General features: G+C 34.7%; 1 protein-coding gene across 2 annotated transcripts in view; it reads left to right on the top strand.

Annotated features, from left to right (window-relative positions):
* BDP1 (B double prime 1, subunit of RNA polymerase III transcription initiation factor IIIB) overlaps positions 1-12133 on the top strand; it is an 83757-nt gene that overhangs the window by 5546 nt on the left and 66078 nt on the right. For both annotated transcript variants that reach the window (XM_055555017.1, XM_055555018.1), the window contains exons 5-9: positions 1579-1707; positions 2830-2963; positions 4184-4278; positions 10134-10188; positions 11909-12052. In XM_055555017.1, the coding sequence (XP_055410992.1) occupies positions 1579-1707; positions 2830-2963; positions 4184-4278; positions 10134-10188; positions 11909-12052 (557 nt within the window). The remainder of the gene's footprint in view (positions 1-1578; positions 1708-2829; positions 2964-4183; positions 4279-10133; positions 10189-11908; positions 12053-12133) is intronic.

The following is a 12133-nucleotide window of genomic DNA, read 5'->3' as shown; positions in this document are numbered from 1 at the left end:
TGTGACCCCATGAATTGCAGCACGCCAGGCCTCCCTGTCCATCACCAACTACCACACTTTAAATGTATCTTTCTAGTCTAGTCTGTGTCTCTCCAAGCAAACCTATTTTTTTCTGTTTCCTTTTCTTTTCTTTGTTTTCCATTTTCTCCTTTTGCCTTTTCTTTTTCTATCTTTCCATTTTTTTTCCTTATCATTCTGTATATACTGTCCTTCAATAGGTATAGTTTTGACACCACTACAGAGTCCCTTTTTGCATACAAGCTTTCACTGTCATATATATTAGTTTATTCCTAAGAAATGTCTGCAAAAAAGACTTGCCTGGTGGTCCAGTGGGTAAGACCCTGTGCTTCCACTGTAGGGGGTGTGGGTTCAATCCCTCGTCCAGGAACTAAGATCCCATGTGCCACACGGCACGGCCCAAAAATAAAGAAGAAATCCCTCCAAGACACTGGAAGTTATTGTGGACTTGTAATTGTGGAAAAATAGCAGAAACATTGGGATTTTCTGGTTATTATTTCAAGTAAGAATCCTTAAGTAATGATTACTTTTTTTTGGAGTGGGGGATCATACCACGCAGCTTGTGGGATCTTAGTTCTGTGACCAGAGATTGAACACAGGCCAGGGCAGTGAAATGTGCCGAGTCCTAACCACTGGACCGCCAGGGAATTCCCTGTAATGACTAATCTTTTTCTTAGAATCTGCATTGTTTTATTTTTTTAATGAATTAATTATTTTGGCTTCCCTGGGTCTTTGCCTCTCCTTGGGCCTTCTCCAGTTGCAGTTGAACAGGGGCTAGTGTTGAGTGCAGTGTGCAGGCTTTGTCTTTGTGGTGACTGCTCTTGTGGAGCGCAGGCTCGGCGGGCGGGCTTCAGTAGTTGCAGCACGCAGGGTTAGTAGTTGGGGCTCATGGGCTTAGCTGCTCTGTGACATGTGGAATCTTCCTGGACTAGAGATTGAACTCCTGTCCCTTGCATTGGCAGGTGGATTCTTAGCCACTGTAGGAAAGTCCAGAAATGGGTTTTGTTTTTACAGATTTATAGGTTATGCTTCTTTCAGTAAGACCTTAAAGTGATAATCTAATTGAATGGAAAGTGTATGGAGTTTGGAACCATTATTTGGAAAACTGTGTTTGGCTTCTTGGTCTACTCTTACTGTTGTGTAGTCTAGAGCAACAGTAATTTATCTTCTCCAAGCATCAAATGGGTGTGAAAATCTAACCCCCAAGGATTGTTCTGAAGAGGTAATAAAATGATCTGGAAATTAATCCTGTATGGGTTATTTTTTATTTTATAATATCTGTAGGGTTTACTCCAATCCTCTATTGAGATAGAATAGATGAGCATTTATTTCTCTTTTCAAAGAGAGTAAAGACTCCTATGAAATGCTGCTAGATACAATTTGAGGAAATCTTATAGCCATCGTCTCAATAACACATAGTATTTTCAGTTAGGTTATAGCGAAAGTGGGAAATAGCTATTAACAGAAGGTTGAAGGTGCAGTAGTTTGTTTTAGAAGTTCATAGTACTCAGGGGATGTCTCTGATGGCTGTATGAACTAACCTACCTTGACATTTGGTAGGCAAGAAAGCAAGACTACTCCTGATGGTGAAGATAACGAAGAAATAGAAGAAGAGTTGGATGATGGGCCCTTGCTGGTTCCTCGAGTAAAAGTGGCAGAAGATGGTTCTATTATTTTGGATGAAGAAAGGTAAGTTAAGAGACAGAGAGATTGTGGTTTTGAGAACAAATGAGTTTTGTCTAATGAGCGAGATTGAATTTCCATATTCCTCACTGTCACTTTGACTGATATTTATATTTGCGTAATAGATGTTATAAATAGAAGGGTGGGTTAGATTTGTTTATAATTTTTAGCAATTTTTTATAATTGTGTCCTTTACATGAGAAGATGGTACTGCTGACCTGCCACCCACTAACCTACTACCATTGTTTTACTAATTTTACTCGTAGTTGAAATGAGCTATTGAACTAATCACATGCTGTCCGCAACTAAGAATACATTTCAAAGATTAATTCGGCCTTGATGTCAATATTTATTAACTATTACCATATTCTGGTGTGTGGTGTTAACTGTTGAAAATTCAATGAAACATATTTTATGGTTTTTAATTAACTTTCTGGCTTAATTTCTTAGTTATAACATTAAATTTCTCAAATTTGGCAGCGTGAAGCTTACTTGTCTTTCCAATGTGTGTTTCTTTAAAAAAGAAGATAAATTAGGAAGGAAAAAAAAAAAGAAGAGAGATGGAAAGTTTCCTTACAGTTTGATTAATAATAAATTGGTTTACAGGATATAAATTCTATGATAAATGAAAATATAATGCTGTTAATAATAATTGTTTATGCATGTTGTTTTCCACTATTTTGTGATGATGATTTTATTGTTAAAAGCATACTTAACTGCTTTGTGTGCAGGAATATAAAATATAAATATAAAATGCTTATATTTCTCAATATCCCCTATTGGATATTGCATGATAAGCTATGTTAAATGTAGGAGACATGCAGAAGTCAGTAAAAAAACAGTTATTTAGGTGGCCTAAAGATATTTTACAGATTTTATATTTCTATTAAGGATTTTGAAAACAAGTTGGCATTAATTTTTGCTCCCTAGCAATCACATTTTAAATGAAAATTGGCAGATTCTTAGAAAATATGCATACTTCAAATGTATATTACTTTTTTGTTTTGTGTATTATACTTTTGATGTGGTTTTTAGCATGGTAGATTTCAGAATATAACTATTAAATCTCATTTACTGTTTGTTTCCTTACGTGTTTAGTGTGGATCTATTTAAAAATGTTTCTTTCAGTTTAACTGTAGAAGTTTTAAGGACAAAAGGTCCCTGTGTTGTTGAGGAAAATGACCCCATATTTGAGCGTGGTTCTACAACTACATATTCCAGCTTTAGGAAAAGCTACTACTCTAAACCATGGTCAAATAAAGGTAACTGATTTTCATTTTAAATTATGTAGATTATTTATTGGAAATGAAGTGAATTTGTTTCTTGGTTTCTGTGTTATACCAGGTATTCCCTGAGTAAAAAATAAATAAATAAAATGCAAACCAGCTAGTTGTTTTCTGTAGCTAATTTTATTGGCACCTTTCCCCTGTCCCCCACCGTAGAACTATGCCTCTGACTTTATTTTTGACATCTTTTTAGGGGTTAGCCTTATGATCATTTCAGCTGGAATATTCTTCATTGTCAAATCCTTGTACAGCAAATATCATTTTAATGAAAAATTACCAATATTTTTAGTGCTCATAATAATATTCTACCTCACTATTGTATAATACAGTCTTTAATGATAAAAAGTACATGTAAAAAAGCATATATTACCTACTGCATGCTGTTGTTTGTTTTACTTACTTTTTATTATAAAAATAGTACAGTTTGTTTTGGGAAAAAATTCAGACACAACAGAATAATACAGAATGAATTTCTGACTTCCCCAGCCCTGTTCTCTTGAGGCCAGTTCTGTTCCTGAGTATTTTTCTAGCTACTTTCCTTTCATGTACTACTTAGCACATCTTAGTCGCTTACATTGCAGCAATATACTGGTTCTTTTTTTTTTTTTTTTTTAATGTACTGGTTCTGACTGAAAGTTTTCTTCAAGGCATTTGAGACCAGATAGGCAGAATGTCTTTTTAAAAATTCCAGCTACTTTGGTATGAACATGCAAATTTCTTAAACCATATTTTTATATAAAAGTTTTAACGAAGGTGTTTTTAGACCCATGAGGCTCCTTGCAGTAAAATTGAACTGTCTGTGTATGTTTTCATAGGTATATTTCTATGACTAAAGATTTGATGAACTTTAATAAAAACTTCAATATTGTCAAATTTACTTTTAACTCGAAATATATACTTACGTAGGGCTTCCCTGGTGGCTCAGATGGTAAAAAAATCTACCTGTGATTCAGGAGACCCAGGTTTGATCCCTGGGTCGGGAGGATCCCCTGGAGAAGGAAATTGCAACCCACTCCAGTATTCTTGCCTGGGAAATCCCATAGACAGAGGGGTTTGGTGAGCTACAGTCCATGGGATTGCAAAAAGTCGGACACGACTGAGCGACTTAACACTTTTATATACTTGTGTAAGATTTTTTTCCTCTGAAATATTTATAAGATTAATTCTCAGTCTTTCTAAATCTTTTATTTTTACAGAGACAGATATGTTTTTTTTAGCCATCAGCATGGTAGGAACTGACTTTTCTATGATTGGACAGCTTTTTCCTCACAGAGCAAGAATAGAAATTAAGGTAAAGTAAACTCATTACATTTGTTGATTGAAAAGAGATTAAAAATTACTGTCTTTTAAACCTTTGGTTGAAATCTTAGTCCATCCTTTTTTGCTACTATGTTTTTGGTACATCTGTCCTTTATCATTCAAAAAGTAGTGTAATATAATATTTCTCAGTTCTAAAATGAGCATTGTCTCTTTAACTCTCAGTATTATATGTTCTTATTTATCTCTTTCCACTTCTATAAGGGATTTGAGGGCGTACCAACAAAGCCAATGAAACTGAGGTAAAAGTAGAGTTAGATAATGAAGAGGAATAAATGTACCAGAATTTTGGAGTTAAGGATAGATTTTGAACACAAAATGTATCTTTGAATTTTCTAGGAAAAGAACATGCTGACTTACGTAGTTCTCTAATTGTTGCTTTCCTAGGCCACTTTAACTTTGAAGACAATCAGTGATACTAATTTTTGTTTTTTTTTTAAGTGATACTATTAACAACAGCAATGATGTTTATCAATTAGTGCTTAAATATGCCTAAAAGAATGATCTTTCTCTGTCGTATAGTTCTTTTTGTTGAGAAACCTCATCATAAGTTTCCTGTGTTGGAGTGCATTTGAGTGCACACCATGTTGCTGTAATGCATTTCTAATTCATAGTGAGATTTTTATGCAACCATGGGCTTTCTTTTTCATTAATTAAGGGGACTATTAGGAAAGTTAGGTGTTTGTTTTTTTTAAATAAATCAGGCATAGACTGATTTACTGGGAACCATTGTATAGCGTAATGGTCTTTCTATTTCTGTAAAAGATGAAGGATCTTGTATATTCTTTATGTTCCGTTTTGAATATTGATCTCTGATACAATGAGAACAAAATGTTAAAGTGTTTGAAGGCTAGAAGTTGATTGTTTAGGGGAGCTCTTGGATCTGAGTAATTAATGATAAATTTGTCACTAGACTGTTCATGGAGTTGCAAAGAGTCGGCTACAACTGAGCGACTGAACTGGACTGAGACTGTTTCTCTTAAAAATAGTTTAGACTCTTCCCTTAAAAATTTAGTGTGAAAAAAAAAATTTAGTGTGGTCCCAGCAAGTCTTTGGGCAAAGTACAGAAAAGTAAAAATGGACTAGTAAATTATATTGAGTTTCAAATTTTGAACCAACATTGCATTGCTGTGATAAATCCCAGTTAGTCATACTGTATTCTTTTTATATGTTGCTGATTTTTAATATATTTTCTTGAGGATTTTTTGTATCTTTTGTTCATGACAGTATTGGTCTGTAATTTTCTTTTAGTGTCTTTGTGATTTTGGTACCAGCATTTTGGTGGTCATGGAAAATGAGTTGGAAAGCGTTCGCATCCTGAAATCTGAGAAACTTTATTTAGAATTAGTATTATTTCTCCTCTTAATGTTTGATATAATTTACCAGTGAAATCATTTGGGCTTATATTTCCTTTGGATGAAGGGTTTTCATTATAAATTCAATTTCTTTAATAGAGATACGGGTATTTATATTTTCAGTTTCTTCTTGTGTCAGTTTAGATGCTAAGTTGTTGAATTTATAGGCATACAAATTTCATACTATTCACTTACCATTTTAATGCTTGTAGGATTTATTGTAGGATATATCTCACTGATTGATGATTTTTCTTTCTCTCTTTTTTTCCCTTGTCTTGCTAAAGGTTTTTGACTTCAAAAGTCTTTTAATGAACCAACTTTTAGCTATGTTATCAATTGTATGTATGTTTTCATTTTTTTTTTTTTTTTTAAAGTCTAGCATTTCCTTCTTCAGGCATACCTCATTTTATTGCACTTCACACATACTGCAATTTTTTTTTTAATTAAAGGTTTGATGATGGTTTGTATTTTTTTTTGTATTTTCTAACAATAAAGAATTTTTAAATTAAGTATATACGTTGTTTTTCTAGACATAATGCTATTGCACCCCTAACAGACTATCTCATAATGCTATTGCACCCCTAACAGACTATCTCAGTGTAATGTAAATGTAAACAACTGTTTTGTGCACTGAGAAACAAACAAAAATCTAGGACTCGTTTTATTGCAATATTCACATTATTGTAGTGGTCTGGAACTGAACCTACAATATCTTCAAGGTTTATGCCTATACTTACTTTGGGTTTAATCTTCTCTTATTTTGTTTCCTTAGCTTCCTTAGATGAAAACTTAGAATGTAGATTTTAAACTGTTCTTTTTTAAATTGAAGACATTTAAAGCTATATAGTTTCATATAAACTGTAGATTAGCCTATAATATCGATAAGCTGTTTTTATTGTCATTCAGTTAAAACTATTGTCTAGTTTCCCTTGTGATTTCTTCCATGACATGCCAGTTGTTTAGAAGTGTGTTTAATTTCCAACTTTGGGACATGTCTTAAATATCTTACTGTTATTGTTTTCTTTGACACTGTGAAAGTCACAGGACATAATCTGTAAGATTTCAGTCTTTTTGAAATTGGTTGAGATTTATTTTAAAGCCTGCCATACTCTCATCTTGATGAGCATGCACTTGAAATGAACATGTATTCTGCAGTTGTTGGGTGTGGTGTTGTCTGAGAGAAGAGTTGATGCCTCTAATCACAGTTATAGATTTGTGTTTCTCCTTTTAAATTGATCAGTTTTGGGTGTAATATGAACTTCATGTGTATTGAAGTTCTTTTATTGGGTGCATTCACATTTTAGCTTGCTGTTGAATTGATCCTTTTATTAGTAGGAAATGTCCCTATTTATCTTTGCTATCATTCCGTGTCCTAAAATAGGGGTTAGGAGTCCTGATCCTCCTTACAGTCAAGAATATAACTTCTGGTTGGCCTTTTGTATCTGTGTTCCCTATTTTTGGTACTCCACTTATATGAGTCAGTTTGTGAGACATTGTACTAATGCTCTGTCCATTTTTTTCCCAGTCTTTTTTCTTTATTTCAATTGGTTAGTTTCTGTTATCATGTTTATAGGTTCACTGATCCTGTCTTCGGCTGTTTTCAATCTGCTAAGTCCATTCAGTGACGGTTTCATTTATGGGATTTCAGCTTGGTTATATTTCTTAGTTTCCATTCCTCTGCTGGGATTTCTGTATCTGATCATTCCATATTTTCCTTTGAATTCTTGAACATATTTATAACAGCTGCTTAACTTTCCTGTCAGCTAATTTCAGCATCTGAAATCTGTTTCTGTTGACTATTTCCTTGACCGTGCAGCACCTTTTCCTATCTTTTCTCATGTTTTTTTTGTGTTGTTTTTTTTTTAATTGCAGGCTGGACATGGTGGATAATGTGTTATACAGTGTTTGGATTATGTTTGTTTTTATTTTTTCCTTCAGAATGTTTATGTCTGTATTGTCAGCTCTCCTTATTCTTATGAAGTCTTGGTTTTAGGCTTTCTTAAGACTGATCCTTACTCTAGGTTTCTCATCTGAATTACAGAAGATAATTTGAGTTACTGTTTTCTGATTTTTCCAAGAACGGTCATGTTATACCATTCTAGATATATAGGGAGGAAGATAATTCATTACATATAGTAGATCCCTTGGGGGCACTGGGGCTTAAATCTCATGCTACAACCCTGTCTGAGAAAGGCTGCTCTAAGGTGTGACCCTGTCTCTAACTGGTGCTTGTTCTGATGTCTGAGGTAAATGTGTGGGTGTTAAACAAAGTCTTTGCGTTCAGGTATGATGAACCCTGTCATCTCCCTATGTTACGTGGCTTCTAGGATCTTCTTTCTGCTCCCATCCCTGTAGTAGCTATTCTCTACTAGACTTCATGCTCAGGCATACGGAACCCAGATGTGGACCAGCCACCTATGGGATACCTGTACCAGATTTGTGAGACTCCTCTTTAAATAGCTCTCTTCTCTGTAGAACCTGCCTCTGAAGGTACTTTACTTCCTCAGCTCAGTGGGATCTGTGGGCTCTGTTTGGCCTTTCTTTCTCCGTGGTTAGGAAATTTAGCACAGGCAGAGAGGGCGAAAGTTGCTGTATCTTTAGTGTTCCCCTTCTTTCTGGGATTGTGAAATTGTGGTCTTGCTCTCCCAAGATTGTAGTCTTGTCCAGTGCTTAAAAATAGTTGATGCATTTATTTTGTTCAGTTTTAAAGGTATTTGTGATGGGTTGGATGTGTGGAAAAGTCCATTACCAGTTACTTTGTCAAGGCCAGAAGTGGAAGTTATGGGGTTTATTTTATGATCATGGAATTTGGCTTACAATGATTCCTGCATGGATTCAGTGACTAATATCAGGGAATTCCCTGGTGGTCCAGTGGTTGGAACCTATGCTTTCACTGCTGGGGCCCAGGTTCAATCCCTGGTCAGGGAACTAAGATCTCACACGCATGATGAGGCCTAAAAAAGAATGGTTAATATCAATACATTCTTAAAAGTTTTAAATTGTTCTGGACTATATTCTCAATTAGATAAAATACGCTGTAGCCATATTTTAGAATTGAATAATGCCTAAAGCCTATTGGCATTCTTCAGGATGTTTAGTGATTGTAGCCTGTCACTCTTTATGTAACTTCTGTTATGTGTAGATATGACTTTTGTTAACTTTTGAGGAAATGTTTAAAGAATAATATGATCTTTAAGGGAGAAAGATGATTTTCTTTGGAAACTTCTATTTTACTTGGTAATAAGGGTTAGGAAGAATGGAAAAGAGGAATAATCTGTAGATTGAAAAATGTTAGTCATATAAAAAAATTGTGTCCAACTCTTTGCAACTCCATGGACTGTGACATGCCAGGCCTCTCTGTCCCTCACCATCTTCCAGAGTTTGCCCAAGTTCATGTCTATTGCATCAGTGATGCCATCCAGCCATCTCATCCTCTGACGCCCTCTTCTCCTTCTGCCCTCAGTCTTTGCCAGCATCAGGGACTTTTCCAGTGAGTCAGCTGTTCATATCAGATGACCAAAATACTGGAAAACATAGGAAAGGTTAGACTATAGAGCCTAATGATGTACCCTTGGATGATAAACAGTAAGGAAGTGCAAGAAAGTGATTGCTTTAAAGTCAGGTTAGTGGGTAGTTTCTTTTGGAGGGAAGAAGGGGTCAGTGAAGAGGTTATTGTGTGTGATTTCTCTCTCTTTTTTCAATAATATGATTTTTGTATTCTTAATAAAAGCTTTTAGAGCACTGATCTGTAAAGGGAGAGACTGGCTAATCATTCCCTCCCCAAGGATGTGTATGTGTATGCCCTCAGACTTTCTGAAGGTCTTGGGATGCATTGAACCTTAAACCTTAACCATCTCCATCTTAAAGGAGGTTATTTGGAATATAATTGGATCTTAGGATGCATTGAGCCTTAAACCTTAACCGTCTCCATCTTAAAGGAGGTAATCTGTAGTAAAATTGGGAATGGGGCTCTTTGGTGCTCAGGAAAGCATTAGGGGATAAAGAAGGTTCTAAAGATAAACTTGGCCAGCTTCAAAGTTTTTCTCAGCTGTTTTTGTACAGTCTCCCCTTCATGCTGTTAAAAACATATTAGAATAATAATGTAAGAAGTTTAACTTGATATAAGTATATTAATTTTTAAAGAGTTAATACTGGTTAGCTTAATTGATCACAGTTTGATCTGTTTCCATGCTAGTCAACTTTATTTTTTATTTTCTGTCCTCGTAAATCCAGCTTCCATTGCTAATTCATGTTATTGATCTTGAGGAGCACAGAGCTTAGTAGAAATCTTTCATCTCTATTTTTGAAAAGCTAAGGGTTTAAGTAATTTGCCTATTAGCAAGTTATTTATTATTCTCTATTAGAGAATCATATGTTATTATAAGAATTTTACTTTGATGTAATTTTTTAAACATAATCTTCACTTGTTTAACAGGAGAAAATTACCATAGGGTTTGTTTTGTTTTGTTAACAGAATAAATTTAAACGTGAAGAGAAAACAAATGGATGGAGAATAGACAAAGCATTCCGTAAGTATTAACGCCTCTTTAAGAATGAATGGTTTGAAGAGCCCGGCAAATGACCAATATTTTGTCTTTGGTTTCAGTGTGTTTTAGGTTTGTTTTATCTCCCTATATTGTCATAGGAAGAGTAGCACTGGAAATTTTTCTCTTTAGCAGTTCAGGTCTGGCAGTTGATATAGTTTGTAGGCAAGGGAGTAACTAAAACATCAAGAACTAATTAAGCAGGTTTCTGAGTCCCAAGAAATTAGAGGGACTGAGGAAACCATTTCTATATGCTGTTTATTCTGGGGGAATTGTATTGAAGAAGTTCCTTGTTTCTGGAAGACACTATTAAACGATTCCTTACAATGGTAAGTCCATTATTCAGTTGGTAATGCAGACCACCTGCCCTGTCCCAGCTACTGTTGTAGGCTCTGAGAATATCATGGTGAACAGGACAGATGAGAATCCTGCTTTTAGAGCCTTAAGTCTAAGTGGGTAGGGGAGGAATATAATTGGTAAGCAGGATAATTTCAGATAGTGATTAATTTCTAAGAATCAAAAAAGAGGGAGTTTGGATATTCAGGGAAGGTTTGTCTAAAGGTGTGACATTTGAATTTAGACCTGATTTGAAGAAATGATGTATACCTTTCAGTTTTTAACTAATAACCTCATTAAAATGAGGCTGTTAGTTTCTCTTTAAGTCCAGAGAAATACATCAAGGGATCTGTAAAGAAAAACAGAATTAAATGTACTGTTTGAAGTAGTTCCTGCATTCTTTGTTTGGAAGATAATCACCAACATTTCATGATAAATGTGTTCTACGTTCATTTGCTGTAGTGCTAATCTTAGAAAAAAATTCTAAAGAGAGGTACTTAGATTATGTAGCTCTGTACGTTTATTTTCTGAGTATAGACACAAAGGTAGATGAGTGGACCCTGCACCTTATCAATGTGGTATTGAGTCCTCAGGAAAACCATTTCCAGGAATGGCTCCTGGAGGATCTGGAATGTTGTAGTCCTCAACTCTCTCCATTTTAGAGAAGTGATCATGAAACTTTTCATTATATTTAATCAGAAAAGAATCCATAAATCTATGAATAGTCTTTATGGGATGTGGAGTCATTGTTAGACCATTCTAAAACCTTTAAAATTCACTGTTTGGTGCTTTATAGTAGAAATTATTTTACTGTTAATGGGTATTTAGTGGAATGGTCCTAATTAATGTTCATTTACTTCCTCCTTTGCTGATATTTGAAAGAGTAAATAGTGAAAGGTGGTAATAAAGTGAGGACATGAAGTGGGTGGTAGGCTTTTGAGAACTTCTTAGTCATTCCATTATTTTAAAAAAGTATATTTATAACTATGCACAGTGCAATTTATAGTTTGACTTTTGATAAATAATTCGCCTGTGTAACCACCACTCTAAATAAGCCATGAAACATTGTCATCACTCCAGGAAGGCCCCTCTTTTCCCTTTCTAGTCAGTCTCCCCTCCTAATCCCAACCCAGGCAACCACATTTATTTGAATCATCATAGGTTAGTTTCTCTTGTTCTAGAATGTCTTATTTTATTGCTCAGTGGGATTCTGTTACGTGACTGTCCTATAGTGATTAAAGTTGTTTGTTCTCTTGCTGATAAGATCATTTGCTTTTGATGTTATGATACTTAAGAAAAATTAAAACTTGGAAGTTCTTTTCCTTTTTTTTAAAATAAAAACTTGAAGGTTCTTTTTTTTTTTAAACAGAGGAAAAGCGCCCTTTTGACTTCGATTTTTTTGCTCATTTGCTTCAGAAAGTTCTTGCCGAAGAAGAGAAAAGAAAACAAAAATCTGTTAAAAATCAGAGTTCAAAGGAGAAGAAGTCGTCTAAATCACGGAAAAATGTAAAAGGTATTTATTGAAAAGAGTTATTTTACTTAGGAAGAATAGACTTACTGTATTGTGTCTAAAGTCTTAGGGCATTCACATAGT

The sequence above is a fragment of the Bubalus kerabau genome, chromosome 18 (assembly GCF_029407905.1).
Source record: "Bubalus kerabau isolate K-KA32 ecotype Philippines breed swamp buffalo chromosome 18, PCC_UOA_SB_1v2, whole genome shotgun sequence".
Classification (NCBI taxonomy): Eukaryota; Metazoa; Chordata; class Mammalia; order Artiodactyla; family Bovidae; genus Bubalus; species Bubalus kerabau.
Note: the sequence above shows the minus strand (reverse complement) of the source record. Positions and strands in the feature narration are given on the sequence as shown.